The 23,520-nt window shown below is 31.2% G+C and overlaps 4 protein-coding genes and 2 long non-coding RNA genes across 8 annotated transcripts; 5 read left to right on the forward strand and 1 right to left on the reverse strand.

Annotated features, from left to right (window-relative positions):
- The first annotated feature begins 1,526 nt into the window (after positions 1–1,526).
- Positions 1,527–2,301, forward strand: LOC17884393. 2 transcript variants are annotated; one of them, XR_002833531.1, is made up of 3 exons: positions 1,527–1,542; positions 1,811–1,999; positions 2,096–2,301. It is a non-coding gene; the product is annotated as an uncharacterized LOC17884393 (long non-coding RNA). The 2 variants fall into 2 exon arrangements; XR_002833532.1 differs by lacking the exon at positions 1,527–1,542 and adding an exon at positions 1,619–1,719.
- A 3,449-nt stretch (positions 2,302–5,750) lies between these two features.
- On the forward strand, positions 5,751–8,260 carry LOC17883274 (transcription factor bHLH81). The gene is made up of 5 exons (XM_006288398.2): positions 5,751–6,238; positions 6,752–6,898; positions 7,138–7,203; positions 7,775–7,843; positions 7,985–8,260. The coding sequence occupies exons 1-5, from the start codon at positions 5,771–5,773 to the stop codon at positions 8,039–8,041; spliced, it is 807 nt and encodes a 268-aa protein (XP_006288460.1). The 5' UTR covers positions 5,751–5,770; the 3' UTR covers positions 8,042–8,260.
- Positions 8,261–9,902: 1,642 nt separating this feature from the next.
- LOC17884498 (putative F-box protein At4g09190) lies at positions 9,903–11,335 on the forward strand. The gene is given in 2 exon segments (XM_023781136.1): positions 9,903–10,760; positions 10,762–11,335. Coding segments are annotated over 2 exon segments (1,143 nt in total). The 5' UTR covers positions 9,903–10,154; the 3' UTR covers positions 11,299–11,335.
- A 181-nt stretch (positions 11,336–11,516) lies between these two features.
- LOC17882644 lies at positions 11,517–14,662 on the reverse strand. 2 transcript variants are annotated; one of them, XR_002833358.1, is made up of 5 exons: positions 14,463–14,662; positions 13,701–13,772; positions 12,079–12,113; positions 11,859–11,956; positions 11,517–11,727 (listed from the first exon to the last, which is right to left on the reverse strand). It is a non-coding gene; the product is annotated as an uncharacterized LOC17882644 (long non-coding RNA). The 2 variants fall into 2 exon arrangements; XR_002833357.1 differs by having other exon boundaries at positions 11,859–11,960.
- A 3,725-nt stretch (positions 14,663–18,387) lies between these two features.
- LOC17884418 lies at positions 18,388–19,300 on the forward strand. The gene is made up of 2 exons (XM_006288870.2): positions 18,388–18,723; positions 19,017–19,300. The coding sequence occupies exons 1-2, from the start codon at positions 18,408–18,410 to the stop codon at positions 19,031–19,033; spliced, it is 333 nt and encodes a 110-aa protein (XP_006288932.1). The 5' UTR covers positions 18,388–18,407; the 3' UTR covers positions 19,034–19,300.
- A 2,900-nt stretch (positions 19,301–22,200) lies between these two features.
- Positions 22,201–23,491, forward strand: LOC17881134 (nucleoside diphosphate kinase 1). Its single transcript, XM_023781957.1, has 3 exons — positions 22,201–22,304; positions 22,429–22,477; positions 23,049–23,491. Exons 1-3 carry the CDS (start codon positions 22,254–22,256, stop codon positions 23,393–23,395), a joined length of 447 nt encoding a protein of 148 aa, XP_023637725.1. The 5' UTR covers positions 22,201–22,253; the 3' UTR covers positions 23,396–23,491.
- The last annotated feature ends 29 nt before the right edge of the window (positions 23,492–23,520 follow it).

Genomic DNA, 23,520 nt, shown 5'->3' on the forward strand with positions numbered 1-23,520 from the left:
TGATGGCTTTTTCTAAGTTTTATCGACAAGTATAATTTGATAGTTAGAACTTTTATATATATAAGTTATACAACATGGTTACAACATGTCAACATGGTTAATTATTTTAAACAAACCCATGACTTTTCCTCCCTATTCATAATCACCGAGTCTACTATATAATAATTTGACTTAGAAATCACAAAAACAAACTCAAATCAAGATTCAAGAATGGCTTCAAGAGACTCGAGAGGAGGTGACGATAATAGCTTAGCGGCTTGGGAGGTAGCTTTAATAGTGGAGGCTCAAAAAGAGCTAGATCGAATGGTAGAGGCTCAAAAGGAGGTAGACCTAATGGTAGAGACTCAAAAGCATATACAGCAAATGGTAGAGGCTCAAAAGCAGTTGCAAATGTGGCAGACTAAACTAGATATATCGAAGATGGAATCAAAGATGGCAAGAAAAGCTAGAAAGTCTATTCTCGACAATATTTAAAGCTATGAAAATTTGATTATGAGATCCCTTTCGCGCACATTGCTCTCGGATTCTTGAAGATTTGAGATCATTAACTATGTTCATGTTTTAGTTTCTGTACCTTTACATTGATTTGTTGAAAGTTTTCATTGATTATGTTTTTTTTTTCTTTAGATGAAGTAGTGAATTACTTTTATCATAGTAATGTATTTTTTGTTCTAAATGTGAAGGCACATCCTATTAATGTTGGTTCTTAGTAATGCCAATATGCATGGTGTATTGTGAATCATTTTATAAATTAAAGAACGTAAAACTAAGAAATTAAAGAATGAAAATATGTGCTTTAACAAAAACTAATAAAGTAAATTTACTAGATAGATATATTTTAACATATATGGCATCAATACTTTTGATTTTTGACATGTTGTCTACTTTTTTTTAAATATCAACTAAATAATTTTTAAAAAAATTGATAAAATGTTGTAATAGTAAATGCCACTTTGTAACAAAAGTGATTTTAAACTCTCGGAAAAGTTAAAAGTTATAAATAAGCTTTGATGAATGCTTATTAAGATTTTTTTTATTAGTATTAGTTAAGGCCTTGATTGGTTGTTGCTATAGCTTTAGATTTTTTTTCCTGTAGATTTAGAGCTATAGAATTTTAAAGTGTTTTGGCTGTAGGAATTACTTTTTTGGAAAGTTGAAAATATGTGCTTTTGAAAAAATGCCTTTGCACGGTCAAAAAAAAAATAATTAAGAAAATATTTTACATATGAATAAAAAAAAAAAGGAAATACAAAATTTATAAAGTTTGATTGCTATGAATTTGTAACTTTGGACAGAATATGGATTTCTAAAATTTATAAAGTTTAAGCAGCAACCAATCAAGGCCTAAATCTGTAACTTATAATTAATGTGAAATTTTCTTTACAACTGACATGTGATTATTGCATTTATTATTATATTAATTACAATCATATCTCATTGCTACAAAGATCTTAATGGCAAATGGACTGACTTCACTAAGGTTTTTACTATATAAAGACACATATACAACTCAAAACTATTCATGTGCTACAGCCTACAAAGGTGAACATTGCATTCGTAGTAAAATTTATGGTTTTGTTACTTTGAAGTCTAAAGTTGATTAGTCATATTCTCGTGCTTTGCAATCTGCATGCTCTTTTAATTCGACTAAATTGCTAATTAAGATCCCTCTTAGGGAATTTTTTGCCAAAGATTTTAAGTTACTTTTAAAGAAAATAGGTAATGTGTTTGAGCTAATAGAGATTAAAACGAAAAATCTAATAGCTTTAATGAAAAAACAAGTAATTAAAAAATCACTCTCTTTGTTTAGAAAAAAGCTTCGACCAATTGGAAAAACCATGACAGGAGGAAGAAATATATTTAAGGGACAAGGAAGCAAACCAGTTGCAACTAAAGATGATGCACATGCATATCTTAGGGCAGTGAGGGATCATTTTCATAATGATCGTAAAAAATATGATGACTTTATTGCACTCTTGACTAAGTTTAAAGCTCGCAAGTATGTGATATAGTTTTTGGAAAATATGATTAAAGATGTTTGGTTCAATTTTTTGTGTTAAAGAAGTAATTAATTTGATTTATAATTTCATTGTAGAATTGATAGGGCTGATTGCGTAATAGGAGTGCGGGATCTGCTTCAAGGCCAACCAGACTTGGTTTCGGGTTTCAATAATTTTTTACCAGAGTGGTGTGAGATCTAATTAGATTTCTCAAAAAATCGAATAATTGATTTGTGATTTGTGCTGTCTTACTTTGTTTTAAGAATCGTTATTTAAATAAAAATAATTTCTTATATAAATAGCTAAATAAGGCTGTATGATATTTGTTATTTCTCAAATTTTATTTAATATCAATCTCTTTTTAACTCTTTACTCGCTACATAACATCGACATCAACTAAACCTATGTACTTTTGAGGAGGGAAAGAACGGGTACAAAACGGAAACGGATAATTCAAAAAAAAAATCTAAACTATTTCTCATCAAAAATAAGACAGTATAAAAAATTTGGAAACTTAAATTCAATTTTCAATTTCAAATATCAAATAACGGGTATGATACATGGATATGAAATTTAAATAGCAAAAGCAAGTTTTAAATTACTTAAATATTTCAAATATCAGGGGAAAAAAATGGATACAGAAAAAGAAAGGGTAATTTAATTAGTTAACTACAAGTTATATAATGTTGTTTTTTAATAAAAATATGTAAATAACTTTATTTATATAAAAACAAAATTTACGATCATATCTTAGAGGGAAATAAAAAGGGAACGTATAATGCAAAAAAAAATTATCTAAACTATTTCTCATCAAACAAGACGATATAAAAAATTTGGAAACTTAAATTCAATTTCAACTTTCAAATATCAAATGACGGGTATGATACAAGAATATGAAATTTAAATAGCAAAAGTAAGTTTCGAATTATTTAAATATTTCAAATATCGAGACAAGAAATAACGGATATGAAACGAGAATGGACGGGTAATTTAATTAGTTAATTACATGCTGTATAATGTTATTTTTAAAACTGAAAACATGTAAATGATGTCATTTATATAAAAAATATGATTTTATTTTAGAGGGAGAGAACGGATACAAAAAGGAAACGGGAAATTAAAAAAAAGTATCTAAACTATTTCTCATCAAAAACAAGACAATATAAAAAAATTTGCAAACTTCAATTCATTTTCTACTTTCAAATATCAAATGACGGGTATGATACATAAATATGAAATTTAAATAGCAAAAGTAAGTTTCAAATTACTTAAATATTTCAAATATCGGAGAAAAAATAACGGATACGGAAAGAGAACGGGTAATTTAGAAAATAAAAATTATTATCTCAACTATGTCTAACAATATACAGAAGATAATTATGGGTACAAGGCAAGAAGACATATTATTTATTCATGTGGGTGGGCTAAAATATTTTAATTTTTTCATGACATGCATAGTGAACAGGTTTGATTCTCTTGACATCTATATTTATGTTATTTTATTTAAAAGTTTCAATGTTTTCTATTGTTTTTATGTGATGCGATAGTTTGCGAATTTTTAAATGATTTCTAACTTATCATTAATTCGATTCACAATTGATCCGGATCTCTTATCATGTTGATCCTAATATTGCAAACTTTATGATAAACTTAGATTTTGCAATCAACCCCGTACGTACGTGCGGATCCATCCCTAGTTATAAATTAAATTGATATAACAAAAAATTTGAAAGTCAAAAAATATATAATGAAAGATTTATTATGTATTCTATATTTTTTTTATTGCATTCAAATTGTTTTCTTATTGGAGAATATAATATAACCATTTCGCACTTGAATCACATCTCCATTCATAATTCTTACTAATTTTATAGCTCTCTAATCACATTGTTCTCATACTCAAATCGTAATCTCACTGATCCACCCTAAATAATATATAAATAAAATAAAAAGTAATAATATATAAAGTAAAATAGTTGAATAACGTTTTGGACCTGTGGGTGTAATATAAAATAGATAAATATTTTAAGGAATATGCTATGGAATATTGAGAATCTGAAACCATCAATGTATATAACTAAGACACTGCATCCTAAACCAATACAAAGACAAATTTATCTATAATTTTAGAGATTAGGTGCAAATGAAATAAAAGAGTATTTACATTTAGGATATAGTTCAATATTTTAGGATTTAGAAATTATTATTAAACATTTAAAATTTTAAAATCCAGTTTCTTGATAATTTAAAAAAAATTATATTTTAATAATATTTTTAAAAAATGGATTTTCATATATTTTTCTGGAAAAAGTACTCATTTTAATGGTTATTAAGAAAATTTTCCTTGGTAAAATCAATAAAGTTTATTTATTCTCTAATCTAGTGAGTGAGACAGGAGAAGGTGAAATACACGTGCACTATATTGCGAGTGAGTGGTGTAAAACATAATCTATTATTACAAAAGAGAACAATGACGTTTAAAGCAAGGAAAAAAGATACATACCTACATGAAGTATGTTACCACATCCGAAGTTTAAAAATGTATCTCTAACTACACAAATTATATGTATTGCATGCCCACATATATGAACTATATGTAGTCATGTCGTCAACATCACGAACATTTTTCCGGTACACTTTTAGCCAGAATCCGGCATTGACCCATTTGACCGGCATTGACCAATATTAATATTCAAAAAAAAGATTTTTTTTTAAGTTTTTATTATTTTAAAAATAGGTTTTTGAATCATTTATATTATTGTATAATTAAGAAAATATATACAATTTTTAATATAAAAATATTTTGTATATATATATTCAATGCATTGATTTTTATAATTAGTTAGTTTCGATAATTTCAAAGCTAAACAAAAAAAAAACTAATTAGGAATAATAATAATAAACAGAAAATTTTCCTATTTTTAAAAATATTCGGACATGAGTATCATATGGTTTAATATTTGAATATTTAATATATAATATGTGAATTTTAAATATTAAAGCATTAGAATCAAACCAATTATGTGTGAATTTTATTCTACTAGTTATAAAAATCGTTAGATCTTCTATCTTATAAATATTAAAAAGAAACCTTGTGATTTTTATTTATTTTTAAGTGTTATTTTTATTATTATTTTACCTAATTGGTTTTTTTATTTTAGTTTAGTTTTGAAATTATCGAAACTAACTAATTATAAAAAACAATGCATTGAATATATATACAAAATATTTTTATATTGAATATTGTATATATATTTTTTTAATTTACATTATTATAAATGATTCAATAACATAATTTCTAAATATTAAAAAACTAAATTTTTTTTTTTTAATATTTGTGTTGGTCTACGCCGGTAAAACTGGTCAACACCGGATTCCGACGAAAAGTGTACCGAAAATAATGTTCGTGATGTTGGCGACATGACTACATATAGTTCGTATATGTGGACATGCAATACATATAGTTTGTGTATTTAGAGATACATTTTTAAATTTTGGATGTGTGGCCATATATTGTATCATACTTCATGTAGCTGCGTATCTTTTTTCCTTAAAGCAATGTTACTCTGTTACGCGCTGACGCATCTCTTAACCTTTTTAGGTTCTGTACTATCTTAGTCAAGTGTTTGTGTTTGGAAAGTATCTTAATCAGACGGTTAGGGTTGTTTATTTATTACTAGCCGCAATTTCTAAATTTAACAAAAAAAAATAAATAAAATAAATAAAAACTTTTGTAGTTGTCTATTGAAACCAGAGAAAAGCCAAAGGGGATGCAATCAACATCCGTCGGTAGTAGCGGCGGTGGAGACGACGGAGCAAACAGAGGAGGAGGAGGAGGAGGGCAAGTGAGTCGAAGTGGTCTATCTAGGATCCGTTCAGCTCCAGCTACTTGGCTTGAAGCTTTACTTGAAGAAGATGAAGAAGAGTCTTTAAAACCTAATCTTGGTCTCACCGATTTGCTTACCGGGAACTCGAACGAGTTACCCGCGACAACGAGTCGCGGTGGCTCGTTTGAGTTCCCGATTCCGGTTGAGCAAGGGTTGTATCAACAAAGTGGGTTTCACCGACAAAATAGTACTCCGGCGGATTTTCTAAGTGGCTCTGATGGATTTATCCAAAGCTTTGGGATTCCGGCGAACTACGATTACTTATCCGGGAATATCGATGTTTCTCCGGGAAGTAAACGGTCTAGAGAAATGGAAGCTCTCTTCTCTTCTCCTGAGTTTACTTCTCAAATGGTAATAAAAGATTTGTTTCTTAAATTGGGGAGTGTTTTTTTTTTTAACTTACCAAAAATAGGATGAACTTAACTGACTTTAGTACTTGTTTTAGATTTGTCAAGTTGTCTGAAAATTGTAGTTAAATTGCTGACCCAAAGTTCTCGAGATTGAAAAGACCATGTCTTGTCTTAAAATTGACAAGTTGTTGTATATTTTCTGAACCAAAGCTAGCAGCAAGTTGCAGTTTTTATTTTAACAAAAATAAAAAAAAAGTTGCAGTTTTATTTCTCCTTTTGTTGTAGTCTCTGTTGCTCTGAGGTGTGATGTAAACATTAAAAAAATACTCCTATGGGCAAATTGCTGAGAAGAACATAAGTCTAAATTATTTGCTAATGTCGATTTTGGTGGCTAATGTATATATATATGTATTGATCGTCCACACCATTTGGTACATTTGTATTGTGTGATGTTGATTCAGGTTTTTAAGTGCTGATTGGCTCTTTTTCGGAATTGTTGTTGTTCTGTAAGTAGAAAGGAGAGCAAAGCAGCGGTCAAGTTCCTGCCGCGGCATCAAGCATGGTTGATATGAACATGGAGAACCTTATGGAGGACTCTGTTGCTTTCAGGGTTCGTGCTAAACGTGGTTGTGCTACTCATCCTCGTAGCATTGCCGAGAGGGTAAAAAATATATAATGTCTACTTTCAGTTCATTGAAGTTTTGTGATAAAGTTTTATAGTTTTGCTTTTAACTCATGGAAGTTTAGCGATAAAAGAGATTCTATATTTTGTCTTTGATTCATGGAAGTTAAGTGATTTATTGTATGGTTCATTGAACAGAGAATGGTTCTGTTTTTGTTGTCCTTGCATGTTTTTGATTAAGCATTTATAATGTATTCTTCTGATGTTTCATTTTGTAGGTACGGAGAACGCGAATAAGCGATCGGATAAGGAAGCTACAAGAGCTTGTACCTAATATGGATAAGGTAAAATATCGTTTTCAGTGTAGATACAATCTGATGTTAATGATAATGAATGCTTAGCTTTTATACATGTTTTCATCAAGGGTAGAAGTTAGTGGTTAATTAATAGGTTAGCCTTAAGGAGACAATCAAATGTGGATTATTTTTTTTAAAAGACAATCAAATATGAATGTTGATAGCTGCGATCCAACTTCACAATTGCGGTTATCATCTCTGGTAGGTACCAAGTAATACCCATACTGTGGTTTTATAAAGTTTAATCAATTAAAATCGAATGGGATCTCGAATTGTTGTCCCCTTAGATCTATAGTAAAAGCTTAGATGTCGCCGGTTCGAGTAGCGCCTGGGACGAGACTATATAACATGTTCTGGTCTCGGGCCTGAGGAGATGTAGGGGTTTCGGTCTAGAACCTCTTTGATTATTCAAAAAAAAAAGTAGTATGAATTTGGGTTTCTCTCTTTGTAGATTATGAACAAACTTACAAACTGAGGAAAACTAAGGGTTCTCGCATGTGTATAGCGATATAGGCTCTGAGGATATATGTTTATTTTTTATTTTTGGTCTTTGTTACAGCAAACCAATACTGCAGACATGTTAGAAGAAGCTGTAGAATACGTGAAAGTTCTTCAAAGGCAGATCCAGGTAAATTATCTAAAGTTAATATATGAACCCAATAGATGAAATTAAAAATTATAGTCAAAAAAATTATATAGTAAAAAATGAGATTTAAAGATTCTAATAATCCATTTTTGATTTGGTTTTATATTGGTGTGGATAATTTAGGAGTTAACAGAAGAACAGAAGAGGTGCACATGCATACCTAAAGAAGAAGAACAATAAGGTTTGCTCATGATTTGTTAATAAGTGGCAATGATCTGATCGAAAAATTCGAAAGATGATCTTAGCTTTTGAGTTAGATGGGTACTACTGTCAGGTTGATAACTATATTATTTGATAAATGGATCTATGTAGGTGTAATATATATCATTTTTGTACAATAATGAAGAAAGTTAACAAATTATTCAAAACATATATATATTCTTTATAAACTTTGTGAAATAACTTTGAGGATCTATATATCTATCGTTAACTGGTTTGATGATTCATCGGGAAACGAGAATATAGAGTCTGCTTGATTGGGGAAATATCAAATTTTAAAAGAAAATGACTTGACTTAGATGGAGGAGAAGAGAGCTATGTTGAAGTCATTGATCCTTGTTTTCATGTTTGGTCTTCTCAATATCTCTAACCTATAAAAATTTCACTAAATAGATACATGTTGAAGTCATTGAGCAACGTTAAGTCATTGGAGGACTCAAGACTCCTATGTGGTGTGTTTGTTCAATTAGAGGGAAAAACAGCCCATTAAGGGCCCAAGTTGAGTAAAGTCACACAAAGACAGCCCATTAAGGGCCAAAGTTGAGTAAAGTCACACAAAGACAGCCCATTAAGGGTCCAAGATGAGTAAAGTCACACAAAGACAGTCCATTTAAGGGCCCAAGTTGAGTAAAGTCACACAAAGACAGCCCATTTAAGGGCCCAAGTTGAGTAAAGTCACACAAATCAACAAGTTTGCTACTGTATGGTATAATTTGGTATCTTTGTTGCCGCAACAAACCTTAAACCCTAAGCAGTAGCAGCAAAAAATATTGTGCTAACTTCGCACCTTTGGTCTTCTCTGTTGTTGCTTTGGTATGTGAGAGCTCTACTTTGGTTTAATGGGATTTACAAGTGTTTATAAATGTTATAAAATGATTTACAAAAGTTGTAAAAGGTTTGCTAAAGTCTTTAAAGGTTTTGGATGATTATTAAAAGATTTACAAGAGTTTTAAAAATATTTACAAGGTTTTCTAAAAAAAGTTTTAAGGAATTGCAGAAAAATTATGGCTGAAATTCTTTTGCGGGAAAATTTTTGTCCGGATTTTTTGGCAGGAAAATTTTTTGTAGGGAAAATATATGTCGGAAATTTTTGGCGGAAAATTTTTCGAAAGAAATTTTTTTTTGTTGAAAATAATTTTTTTTTCTTCATTATGGGTTATACTTTTTTAGTGATTTTCTACATAGAATACGATAATTTAGTGATTTTCTACATAGAATATGGTATTTTTAAAAATAGACACCAAGAGAGGGTATTTTTACAAAAGGGTAACCTAAAAAGTTATTTGTGCAAATCTCCCTTTTAAATTAGTTAGAAATATATTATGAAATAAAAAAATTTAGATATAGAAATAATCTAATTTGCTGGAAAAGTATCCGATTTTATGTCCAAACCTATTTAAATATCCGATTTTGAAATATCCAGTTATTTAATTTCGGAGTAATTTTTAATTTTGACCCGATCTATATAAAAAATAAAAGAGTACTTTTTTATTATTATAGAGGAGTTGTTGAATAATCTAGAGCATGTGAACGTTGTTACAGGAGTACTCAAGAATTGTTTGACGAAGTTGCAAAACACATAGTGGGTGCAAATAATGAAAAAAAATAGATATATTTATATACAAATGATTGAGAACAATCAAAATTTGGAAACTAGTTCATAAGGCTACCTAACTAGAACCTAACTAGAGTCAAGTGGATCTACATGCTAAAAAAGTGATGCAAAAGTAAACAAGCTGAAGTGTTACTACACAATACACAACCTATCAAAATGTGCCATGTGATTAAGCTGCTTAGTTTAGGAGCGCCCCTTAAACAAATTAACCATTTAATCTTTAATTTTAACCTTTTTAATACTAAGAATTTTACTAAAGTCAATAAAGAGGAAAAGCCAGCCCATTAAGGGCCCAAGTTGAGGAAAGTCACACAAATTAACAGACCTAAACCCTAAGCAGTAGCAGCAAAATTCTTGTGCTAAACTCCCACCTTTGGTCTTCGCCGTTGTTGTTGCTTGGGTTTAGAGCACTAAAACTCTCACAACGTTGGCTAAGTTTTCTTCTAAGGTGCTAAGAAGATGGAAGGATCAAAGATGAGAAAAAACCAGAGAACAATACAATCTTCAGAGCATATTCCTTTTGATTTACTCGTGGAGATATTCTCAAGACTGCCAACAAAATCTATAGTGAGATTTAGCTCCCTTTCAAAGCTCTGGTCGTCAATACCAAGCACTCCATGTTTCATCGACTCGGTCGTGACACGGTCCTTGTCATCACGGCATTGTGTTATGCTAATCTTTAAAAAACACGACAAGCTCTACTTTTTTGCATCTCCCCTACACACTGGTCCTAAAGTGGAGAGTTATCAGTTTACAATCCCCAACAACGGTAATATTCGACGTTACGAATCCGTCCACGGCTTGGTTTACTTGGAAACTGGTAGAGGTATTCATGACATGTTTATTAGAAACCCTATCACGAAAAGCTTCTTCACTTTACCTAAACTTGATCGCATCAACCAAGGCAAACCCCTAGCAGGCTTTTTGGGTTATGATCCGATCAACGGTAGACACAAAGTAGTATGTGTTCTGTTAGAAGAAGACAAGATTGGGATTCTTACATTGGGAGCTCAAGAATCATGGAGAATACTAACTAAAGGCTTCCCTAATCATCGCCATGTGGCAAGGTAGTTCGCGATGCGTTGATGGAGTTATCTACTATGAAGGTTATTTTTATCGTGCATTCGTAATAGTGCGTGCCATAATGAGTTTTGATCTCAAATCTGAAAAGTTCATTATGATTGAACATCCCAAGAAATATCAAAAAGGTGTAATTTGGGCATCTTTTGAGGGAAGACTAGCTTTGGTAAGTTCAACTCCCTCTGGAGTTGAATTATGGATTCTTGAGGTTGGAGAGAATCACCATAATTGGACATGTAAACATTTCCCTTCACCTCATGCTTTCGACAAAGCAATATGGAAGTTGAACGGTGTTACTGAGACCGGTGAATTTGTTTACACATCTATTAGAAAGTATAAACTTATGACTATGGATAGGGTTTTATATCAATGGTTTCGTATCTTGTATGTTGATCCGGAGAGAAACAGTATGAGAGAAGTTATGCATGGAGGAATCGCCATTGACGATATTATGCGACTTGATGAAGTTGGATATGATCTTACCAAAGAATTGACTGTTATACCACATCACATTCAGATTTGAGTCATCATAAAGTCGTGGTATTGATGTAATAATGTTACCTGATCATTGAAGTCTTTAGCTTTAGTACTCTTCTGTATTGGTTTCTATCTTCTTCAATAAAACTATACCTTATGCAGAGGAACTCAAGAACATTATTTTCATAATCAAGAAAATATATATGTTTTGTTATTTAAGATTAATAATAAGTTAGATAAGAGAATCATGATCATCTCTATCTATTGAGATCGCAATACTTTCACTGATTATATTTCCAAGCATATAAAAGAGACTTAATGCCTTTAAAAGCAGTAGAGATAAAGACCTGAGAAAGTAAACTGCAATAAAGAGTGAAAAGGGTTATACCTTATGTTAACAGTCATATAGCTCGACTATATTCCCGATGTTCCGGTAGTTTTCTTCGAAGTCATCGATATAATATGAAATGCTAACCTATTGATGAAATAAGAACACATATGACTAAAACAAGTTGATAGCAAACATGATCTTCTACCTATTGATTTTGCTTTTTGTAAGCATCAAGACCCATCATCACCTAAGAATCATTAGATTGAGTTCAATACCTCATCAAGTCGTACGCTACATGTTTTAGTAGTGCATATAACGAGCTGAGATCCATTACATAAGTCACATTTGATCTTCCAGTTTCATCAAGCTTTTCCTGTCTAACACATACGTATGAATCTACAACTTTTGAGCAAAAGGAGACAATATAATCAACTTCAATAAATAACTATATCAATGTACGAACTAACTAGAAAAACACATATTATCATGAAGCACCTCAATCAACCACGTCCAGATCAAGCTCTTTTAACCTGCAAATTTAAAATAACAATCATTAGAAACAAAGATTGTGGTGTAACATTAACATAAAATTTAGGATCAGTCCAATGTTTTAACATACACAACAGATTTCCCATGTATTTCTACACAACCATTAATCCATTCTGATTTCTCATTCATGCACCACCAATATTCAGTTTCTGAGTTAGAGACTCATCGTTAGAAGAGTCTAAAACCGAGCCGAAGCATTTGTATAAGTAACAAGGGGCATAATTTCTCAGTCATGCACCACCATCAATCAGTTTATGATTTAGAGACTCATCGTTAGAAAAGTCTAAAACCGAGCCGAGGCATTTGTATAAGTAACACGGGACTTATTTCTTAGCCATGCACCACCGTCACTCTGTTTATGATTTAGAGACTCAACGTTATTAGAGTCTAAATCCGAGCCGAGGCATTTGTATAAGTAACACGGGACTTATTTCTTAGCCATGCACCACCGTCACTCTGTTTCTGATTTAGAGACTCAACGTTATTAGAGTCTAAAACCCGAGCCGAGGCATTTGTATAAGTAACACGGGACCGGTAAAGAGGTAATTTAGATTACCTCATTTCATCTACCAACTTCATATCCAAGAACTCATCATGAGACGAGTCTAAAATCGAGCTGAGGCAATTAATTAGGCAACATGGGACATAATTTCTCGTTCATGCACCAACAACAATCTGTTTCTAAGTTAGAGACTCATCATTCGAAGAGTCTAAAACCGAGCCGAGGCATTTGTATAAGTAGCACGGGACTGGTAGTTTCGTGCACCAACATTCACCCATATCTTATTCAAAAACTCATCATAAGAAGAGTCATAAACTGAGCCGAGGCATTTGAATAGGCAACAAGGGACTGTTAAAGAGGTAATTTAAATTACCTCATTTTATATCGAAGAACTCAACATGAGGAGAGTCTAAAACTGAGCCGAGGCATTTGAAAAGGCAACACGGGACATAAGTTTTCATTCATGCACCACCAACAATCTATTTATGAGTTAGAGACTCATTGTTAGACGAGTCTTAAACTAAGCCGAGGCATTTGTATGAGTAACACGGACTGGTAATTTCGTCCATCAACATCCACCCAATTTTTATTCATAAACTCATCATAAGAAGAGTCATAAACTGAACCGAGGCATTTGAATAGGCAACAAGGGACTGTTAAAGAGGTAATTTAAATTACCTCATTTTATATCGAAGAACTCAACATGAGAAGAGTCTAAAACTGAGCCGAGGCATTTGAAAAGGCAACACGGGACATAATTTTTCATTCATGCACCACCAACAATCTATTTCTGATTTAGAGACTCATTGTTAGACGAGTCTTAAACTAAGCCGAGGCATTTGTATAAGTAACACGGGACTGGTAATTTCGTCTACCAACATCCATCCAATTTTTATTCATAAACTCATCATAAGAAGAGTCATAAACTGAAGTGTAAATCTAAGGTATCTCCTAATTATAATCACTGTAAAGCTTCTTTCTTGACTCAACCACAGAAACGTAAAAGAGCCAGTTATGAATGTTAAACAGTATAATAAGTATTGACAGACACAACACCAAATCTAACCTTTTCCATTTGCTTTGCTCCACTGGTCTCCAATCCAATAGTGTTCTGAATGTTGGAAGGTCCAACAGTACCCTGTTCACATGTACAAGAGATCATCAGAACACTGAGCCTATCTTTCCCAAGAAACAAAACTAGTTGAATCGACAATGAATTACTACAAGAGAAAGTTTCAGCACCTAGTATAATAAAGTAATTTACGACAAATCCTAGAACCAATGTCCTAAAAAGAGGCAGAACACCAAAACAATTACATGTGTTGTGAAAAGGCTAACACTTTCTGACATTATACTCACAAATCAAGTAATCTACGAAGTAGCACACATGACCAAATTTTGTGTGAGCCACAACATTCTGAACAAAGACAGTTTCTTCATAACGTCTGAGGAAGTTATAGTAAAGTGACTTAAAAGTCTAATCACATAGCTGTTATGGTCATTCTAAGGTTTGTGTGTTCAGTAAACACCTGAGAATACAAGAAGGTTCCAAGGATACGGCTCCAAGGGGATTAAAACCCAAATCTTAATTAGTACAATTTAGTACAACAAAATATCAAAAAAGTTCAATACTTTAATCTATACAAGAAGCTAAACTATGACTTATTGATAATTTTACCTATTGATATTTCAGAATTTAGCTATGAAATTCAGAAATCCCTAACCAACGATCAATAATCAAAATAAAACCCAAACCACAATATATTGCGAAATTCGAAACCAAACCCACACGATCATAGGATTAGCAAAGCAAGAGATCATAAAGTACCTGTTCGTTGAGAATTACTCGAAAAATCAAATCCGTCGAGAGCGATGTATGATGCGGCGGCGTAGAACTTCTCTGGGTAAGCAGAGGCGGAGGTTGCAATACTCATCGGCCATATCCAAGTTTCTCTCTCTCTCAACTTCGTCAGTGGATTTGATCGGAGATGTATTTGATTTTGATCGGAGATGGAGTCGAAACCCTAATTCGAGAAATTAGAAATCAGAAACAGAGACTGTGTATATATTACTCATTTGTCCAAAACTACACCGTATTGTAACGGCACTATGACACCTGTACAGTAGTTTCTGCGTTAAAACTACGTCGTATTGTAGTGATTAACGGTAATAATAATTTGAAAAACAATTAACATTATTTCCTTCGAAACGTTGTCGTTTAAACTTCACAGTTATTTAACGGTAATAATAACTTCACAGTTTTTTAAGACGAGGAAATTATAAGATTTTCGAAAATATCTAGGGTTAATATGAAATAATAGCTATGGAAGATCAACAAATTAAGTATCTAACTCTAGTTATTTTTTAATTAGTTCTCTTTATTATCTATAACAATGTGGACAAAAATGACTATACATATATTATAATTGTTGTTAGTGATCTGATGAAATAGATATCGACGAAATTAATCAAACTCATTTCACATGTGATGATAATTGTAATCTTTTGAATCTTGGATAACAATCAAATTAGCAACGTATATAACATTGCTAATAAATAAGTTAGTTGATATCAGTTATATCAAAAAATGATTTGACATGATAATTATGAGTTTACCATATAACTTGTAAAGATATCGCGGTACAATATGGTTGAACACGATATATTTATAAACTTAGATATATATATATATATATATATATATATATATTAATTTGTTATCGTGTTAATCTAATAAATAATCATCTAACTCATTTATTTTTTCCCGAACAATATCATCAAATTTTGGTTTAAAATATTTATATTGATATCAATTTGTTAACTTATTGTGACATCATATTATTTATCATGATAAATAAATAATTATACACTAAAAATTACAAACTATCTTATGCGATTAGTTTCGTCATTGCTAAACTACATATGTGAGAGAACTAATTACTAATTTATGAATACCAAACCTTTTGTTTTCATCTGTGTATATACTTTTACATCACTCAAATGTCTAACCCAACCATTGGTTTCATAAGCTACACAATTATATCGAAACGAACTAACCCGTACCATTGAGACAAGACAGTATTTAGTGAATGCACGTATCACTTTCTATCTCAGTCGTTAGAAACATAAGTAGAACAGAAGCTTGAGAAAGAAGTAACTAACATATATAAGACAAAGATTTATATATAGACAAAGGTCGTTAGACTGAGATTGTTAATAAAGGAAAGACAAAGTATGTATAATTAATTCTTTAAGAAAAGTGATTGTGAAGTTGTGACGTACATTGTTCTGTCTTGCAACAATGCTAATTTGCCACAAAGACTGCAAAGACTTGACTGTTATACGACATCACATTGATGAGATTTGAGACTTTTCTTCATCATAAAGTCGTGCTAATGAAGTAATAAAACCTGACTTTGAAGCAAAAACATTATTGAAAAATTTAGCTTAGTCTTCTGTATTGGTTTCTATCTTCTTGAATAAATATACCTTATATGGGTAATGATCTGAGCAAAAACTTCGAAAGATGATCTTAGATTTTTATGGTCGAAGTAAGCATATACATAGGAGATACCACTTCATTAGAGAACGTGTTGAGTACAGGCAAATAGAAGTTGAACACGTTCCCAGGGATTAGCAAAAGGCGGACATTTTAAAAGCTCTTAAAGAATCAAGTTCAAGGAGATGAGGATTCTCATTGGCGTAAGAGACATGAGAGAAGATTACTTCAAGATTAAGAGGGAGAATGTTGGATAAACTTTGAAATTAACTTGAGTTAGAAGTTATCCTAATCCTAACCGAGTCATGGTTATCGAAGAGATAAAGATTAAAGGTGTTTAGGAGTTATCTAAACATAAGTATTTCCTTATAGAATTAGGATTGGTGTTTTATATAAATAGAGATATCGAGTCATGACATAATGTATGAGTTTTAAGAGAGAGATTGAGAGTTTAAGTTTTCAGTTATTTTCTTAAGGTAATAAAAATGAGTTAAACTTTTGTTGATCTTGTGCTCTTAAAACAAACTTTGATATTCTATATTGGAAAGGGAGCTAAATCTCACAATCGATTTTGCTCGCAGTCTTGAGAATATCTCCACGATTAACCCAAACGGAATTAATATGCTCCATCTTGGCAAAGATGATGTGGTAATTTTACTACATATTTTAGTTATGTCATTCTTGGCATTCTAGTTATATATACCAATCTAACCAAGGGTACAAACCACTCATTTTAGACCTTGTTCCATCTTGGTTTACAACTCTCCAAAATAGAAAGTCCAAATTCGTGAATAGGGAATTCGTCGACACTTATGCTGAGAGAAATTATATTAGTCGGTCACTTTCCAAAGCATTTTAAATCTTTGACACTAGATTTTGTGAAGTACCAACTAGTAATTAGTCTCGGTTCTTAAGTTAACTAGCTAACTAGGTTTGTACTCAACTAGGTTTTAAATTCGGTTTATATTCACCATTTAGTCTCTACTCGTCAAAAATCAATGAATCAACACTAAAATATGGATATCAATATATCTTGTAATTAACCATAAAATCATAACATTAATCAAAATAGAGCATAGCACCAATTATCTCAGTCACGGATTGTTTCGTCCCATTCAATCATTTTTGGAACTTTGCCTAACTTTTAAAGTTAAAAAGGACATAACGCGTTGAACATTACAATTGACATGTCGGCCTCATGGAAGAACCCAAGTTCTAGTTGAAGCATCCGGAATATGGAAGAGGAATTTCGAATCATCTAGCTTGCGCATAAATATTCTACACTTCCTACCCCAAATTCTATTAATTAACCACCGCATGAATCAAACCACCAGAAGGAGGATTACATCTATAGAACTGACCTAAAATATATTCCTTCTGATTCTCAAGACCTTGCAACATGACATGACTTGGAATTGTTACTTTCGGAGTACCGTTGGAAAATAAAATATTCTTTTAGAATTTCACAAATTTTAATTAATCATAAAATCTAATTAAAATATATTTAACATCCCTAAATAAAAACCTCCCTTTGGAAATGCTCTTTTGACCCGTGCAAACACAAGATTTTGTGAGGTACCAACTAGTAGTATCCGTCTTCTTTTTAATTAGACCCGGTTCTTAAGTTAAGAGTCAGTACTAGAAGTATATATTCTCGTACTCAACTAGGATTTGAATTCGGTTTATATTCATTATTTAGTCTACTCGTTAAAAATCAATGACTCAACACTATAATATGGATATCTATATGAAAAAAAATGAAAAAAATATGGATATCTATATTGTAATTTACCATGAAATACGAAAATTAATCATACTATATCAAAGCATTAGTCTCTTGTATCGGAATATTTCCATATCTATTCTATCAACTATCACACGGATTGTTTCGTCCCATTCAATCATTTTTGGAACTTTGCCTAACTTTTTTGCATAATATAGAATACATACTAAAGTTAAAAAGGACATAACGCGTTGAACATTACAGTTGACATGTAGGCCTCAAAGTTTCACCGTACATACAACGTCAAATTTTCAAAGATACCCACAAACCATTTTTGTGTGTGTGTGAGTTTTTAATCTTTACCGACATATAAGGTTGATATGATTGATAATAAGACCACATATTTTTCCACTAGTTCTGTGCCCACTATCATAATAACGACTTCTTTTGTGGAAATCATTCGTTTTTTTTTTAAGTATGGATTTATAAATAAGTAGATGTGTATTTTCTCAACACCAAACTTCAAAAAGGGATAAAATATTATAAGAAAAATGAAGGAGAAGAGAGCTTTGTTGAAGTCATTGATCTTATTCATGTTGTTTTCTACTTTAACCATCGAAATGGTGGCTGCGGAGAGCTACTGCAAGGCGCAACGTCGGGTATTAGTGAACGCGTGCAAGAGGTTGATTTTTAGGCAGTCTCCGACCATTGATTGTTGTGTTAGAATAAGGAGAACTCCTATGTGGTGTGTTTGTTCTATTGTAACTCCTCAGCTCGCAGCTCTCGTTAATGCTAATGATGTCACTTACATTGTTGGGGTCGTTCGTCGATGCGGTCGACCCGTAGCTCGCGGTACTAAGTGTGGAAGTAAGTGTAAAAAGTGTATATACCAATCAATCACAGTTAGTAATATGATATGTTACCATATGTTCATATCGATCTTATTAGTGTTTGCATGTTCTTTGTTTCTTCTTTTCTAATCAAGAAACAAAATATGATTTACATATTTTTCTTAATAAAAGAACTAGTACATGTCTAAGGTTTGCATTTCCAATCTTTATATTATGAGAATCTACAAAATGTTTTTGTTAATAAAAAGTGAATATTATTTCATAGTCTATACAATCATTTTTTTTTGACATTACGTTCGTGATGTGTAGGTCTTACAGCTCCATGACCATGATCAGTTCGTGGCGGATAAGAAAACATCGGCGTGTATGAATACTATCGTCTATAAAGCAATATGTAATTGTCCGTTGAAGCGTTGTCTTAGTTATGCCACTAATCCTATATGTGGAATAAACTAGTTTTTACAAAAATCTTATATCCAATTTGAATAAATTCACTTCACGGACTAAGTATGTGGATAGATACTATGTGTTTTTAAATTAAAACTAGATTGGGAAATAATTATATTGGAAGGTCTTTTTATTTGGATCAGCAAGTCAATGAGTTGACTGAGTCGGTTCAAGTACGATAAATTGAGTTTTTTTATTTTTTCATCTAATTATTTTAAAGATGTAAAATAGATATCTTTGGTAACCTTAAAAAACAAAAATGTATATTCTACTACATGGACTATTTTAAATCTAAGATACATTTACAACTAGCTATCACTAAGCTTTTTAACAAACTCCTAAACATCCCATATATATGAAAAGTAGAAGTATATTTGTGAATCGAGTTGGATCAATTTAAAAATTTTAACTCGTAAACTGTATTTGGATACTTTAAAATTGGATATTTAATTAGGTTTGAATATAAATCGGATACTTCTCCAGCTGATTATATTATTTTCATATCTAATTTCAGATTTACTAATAGTACTCTAACTAAATAAAAATATATATTAAAAACAATATTATCATTTATAATTTCATCTTTATTTGATTTTTTTAAAAAATTTATATATTATCATATATAATACAAATTTATAAGAAAAATTCAATAATAATTTTTTACATATATTGCAATTTGAAATTTTTTCAAAGCAGATATATATTACTCGACTGACAAAAAAACGTGTATGTACAACGTCCCACATCGGCTAAAGTATTTTTTGAAAATAATTCAGATCATTATAAATAAGACTAACATGTTTTGAACTATAAATGAGCAATAAACTTGATATATCATGCATCCAAATTTAATTTTTTTTTGTCAGGTTTGTATGAATTGATGCATTGACTTGGCTAGTTATATTAAACCACTGGGAATCATCAAAAAGCGTGTTAGACGAGCAGTTAGAGAAACCCTAAGTGACAAGTATACCAAAAGTCTGTTCCAATTCTCGTTTAATAGTGACAGTAGTAATGGCAGAGAATAGCATACAATCATTTCATATTATACTGAATTTTGTACATGAAAATAGAATTAATCGTATGGACAATCCCAAGCAATTTACGTCATGTATTAACAAATGTGTTACAATTCTAACAAATAAAAGATACAAAATATCCGACATTAGTTTTGCATAACATACACAACTAGCATTATGATAATTACAAACATAGTGTACGTATTTTCTTTTGATTTGAGGTAAGATCATTATTCTTTTCCCTTTTTTTTTGCATAACAAGAGTAATATGCATCTCTTACATATTTCCATATATTTGGCATATGTTCTAATATAATTTTCCATATTTTATCTACTTTTACTTAAAAAATTTGAAGAATCATTCGGTATTTTAAAGAAAAATACCAGTTAAGAAAATGTGCTATGCATGTGCAGTTCTATATGATTTTATGTCTACAATAATAATCAAACATATATACATATGATTAAATTTATGATTTTTTTTTATGTTTCAAAAGTTTTGTTTGGTTTACTAATATGTATTTAAATACAACTCAAAAATTTAACCACTATAGCACTAAATTTGTGAATCAAATTAGTACGATGGGAGATTAATTGTTAGTACGAAGTTATTCAATTACTAGGAGATGTACTTTATTTAATTGACTGAAAGGAGTGTTTTAATCAATATATTTTTACTATATATATATTATGTTATAAATATATAGCATAATTCTGATAAATACTATTAAAATGAGGTTTTTCCAAAAAAATACCATTATTAATTTTATTTTCCAAAAATATCAAAACTAAACTAAACCCTAAATCCTAAACACTTTTTACCTTAAAACTATATTCTAAAAATAAATTAATCAACAAAAACCTAATAATTTAAACTCTACTAATCAATTTTTGTGTTATGGTATGTTTGGAAAACAAAATTTTTAATAATACTTTTGAAAAATTAAACAAGTAGTGGTATTTTTGGAGAAAAACTTGAAAGTGTTGTATTTTGAGAAATTCATATACCACAATCACGTGAGTTAGTAACTTTGAAACCAAGTTTTACATAATAAAATTTTCTGAATTAACATAAAAAATCCATTATAATTAGGTATACATTTATATGTATTACTTACGTAGAATTATTTATGACAGGTTTATAAAAATTTAATTTTAAAATATTTTAATATATCTTAAATTTACACATGTCAATATTTTTCGATACAATTGACACATTTCACATTAATGACTAACTTATTTCGATTAACTTACTAAGTAAAAATATTTAAATATTACATAATATTCACGATAATGCAAATATTTTGTAAGATTAACTTATAGTTAACTAACTTATCGTATTTTTTATAACCAAAAAAAACTTATCGTATTTTTTTTCTTTATTTGTTAATTCTTTTATTCCTTAGACTTAATTTTTAATTTTTATTAATAATTTTATTTTATAATTACTATCCTTTTTCCTAGGCCTGGATGTTTTGGTACTCGTTCGGGTTGTTGGGTTTAGAGATATAGAACCCATTCTGGTATTTCTAGATTTCAGCTTCATATCGGGTTCGGATCGGGTATTTCAAGTTCGGATTCGGATTACCCAAAATTCTTAAAACTTAAAATTTAAGTATGCAAATATTTCCAAACTACTAAAAAATCTCAAAACCTATATAAATTTTGACACAAATTTATTTTTAAAAAGAGTTTATAACTTTTAAAAATCCAAAATATACAAAAAAAAACTGAATAAATTTGACATTAACTTATTGTAAATATATATTATTAATAAATTATTCTATATATTTATATTATCGGTGTATTTGGATATCCGTTCGCGTTTCGGTTCGGTTTGGGTTCGGATTCAGATTTTCGGATTTAGAGATGCAAATTTTTATTAATATTACAATTGTATGCAAATATTTACTGGATTTGGGCCTTAAATTATGATAAACGGAGGCCCAATGACACCATAAATGTAACGAATATTCTCTAGCTCTAGAATGTTCTTCTTCACCTAGGATTAGGGTTACAAATTAGTGCAGACTATATAAACTCTGTTTTGCCTCTTACGAGTCACAAGCAAGCATCAACAATGGAGCAAACTTTCATCATGATCAAGCCTGACGGCGTCCAGAGAGGACTCGTAAGCTTCCCTTACCCACTTCGTACTTACTTGTTGATCTTGATGTGACTTTGGTTTGGATTGCTTCTGCTTGAAGAATTGAGACTTGACAAAGATTTGTGTCTGTTTGTGTTTGGTTTTATAGATCGGTGAAATCATCTGTAGGTTTGAGAAGAAGGGTTTCACTTTGAAAGGTATTGAATCTGATACCAAACTTGTTTGAATGGTTTTGGATTATAAGATTGGAGATTTCTTAGATCGGATTTGAGGTTATTAGTGTCACTTCCGTATGAAATTGAGGATTATGTGATGTGGAACAGAGAAATCTCATGACTTTATACTCTTAGATAGTTCAATAGAGTTTGATTGGCTTGACAAAGATTTTGCATGTGTTGCGTAATAGATTTTAGATTATAGTACTGTGCTGTGTTGTAGACAGGTCTGTGGTTATGGTTGGTTAAGTTTCTGGTCGTTTTGTATTATGTAAAGGTTATTAGTGTCACTTTCATGATCAGATAACTTAAAATTGAGGATTATGTTATAATTTGGAGATGAGAGAGAGATATCAAGATTTCATACTGGCTTGCCAAGGACTTTGCATGTGTTGTGTAATAGAATTTAGATTTATAGTACTGAGTGTGTTGCATACAGGTCTGAGGTTATGGTTGTGTCTAGTTTCTGGTCGTTTTGTGTTATCTTACATGTGCTTTGGTGTTGTAGGTTTTAGTTTATGGTATCTGTGTCTAAGATTTGTGTTTTGTGCAGGTCTGAAGATGATCAGTGTAGAGCGTTCTTTTGCTGAGAAGCACTACGCAGACTTGTCTTCAAAGCCTTTCTTCAATGGACTTGTTGAGTACATTGTGTCTGGACCTGTTGTTGCTATGATCTGGGAAGGAAAGAATGTTGTCTTGACCGGACGTAAGATCATTGGAGCCACAAACCCAGCAGCTGCTGAGTCTGGAACTATCCGTGGTGACTATGCAATTGACATTGGAAGGAATGTGATCCACGGAAGTGATGCCGTCGAGAGTGCACAGAAGGAGATTGCTTTGTGGTTCCCTGATGGACCTGTCAACTGGCAGAGCAGCGTTCACCCTTGGATCTATGAATGATCTGTTGCTTTTGCAGTAGTGTGTTTTCGATATTCTCGACATTGTTTGCTTTTGTGATGACTCCTGTGCTTTAAGTTGAATTTGATTCTCCCTCTATATTTACTTCTACGTATGGATACAAGTAT

This window comes from Capsella rubella, unplaced genomic scaffold, assembly GCF_000375325.1.
Source record: "Capsella rubella cultivar Monte Gargano unplaced genomic scaffold, Caprub1_0 scaffold_6, whole genome shotgun sequence".
NCBI lineage: Eukaryota > Viridiplantae > Streptophyta > Magnoliopsida > Brassicales > Brassicaceae > Capsella > Capsella rubella.

Bases quoted from the DNA above. Each gene is read 5' to 3' on its own strand.
- LOC17883274 (XM_006288398.2), top strand. From the start codon at position 5,771: ATGCAATCAACATCCGTCGGTAGTAGCGGCGGTGGAGACGACGGAGCA. The intron at 6,239-6,751 runs GTAATAAAAGAT...TTCTGTAAGTAG, and splicing joins CTGAGTTTACTTCTCAAATG to AAAGGAGAGCAAAGCAGCGG. The intron at 7,844-7,984 runs GTAAATTATCTA...TGGATAATTTAG, and splicing joins TTCTTCAAAGGCAGATCCAG to GAGTTAACAGAAGAACAGAA.
- LOC17884418 (XM_006288870.2), top strand. From the start codon at position 18,408: ATGAAGGAGAAGAGAGCTTTGTTGAAGTCATTGATCTTATTCATGTTG.
- LOC17881134 (XM_023781957.1), top strand. From the start codon at position 22,254: ATGGAGCAAACTTTCATCATGATCAAGCCTGACGGCGTCCAGAGAGGA. The intron at 22,305-22,428 runs GTAAGCTTCCCT...TTGGTTTTATAG, and splicing joins ACGGCGTCCAGAGAGGACTC to ATCGGTGAAATCATCTGTAG. The intron at 22,478-23,048 runs GTATTGAATCTG...TGTTTTGTGCAG, and splicing joins GAAGGGTTTCACTTTGAAAG to GTCTGAAGATGATCAGTGTA.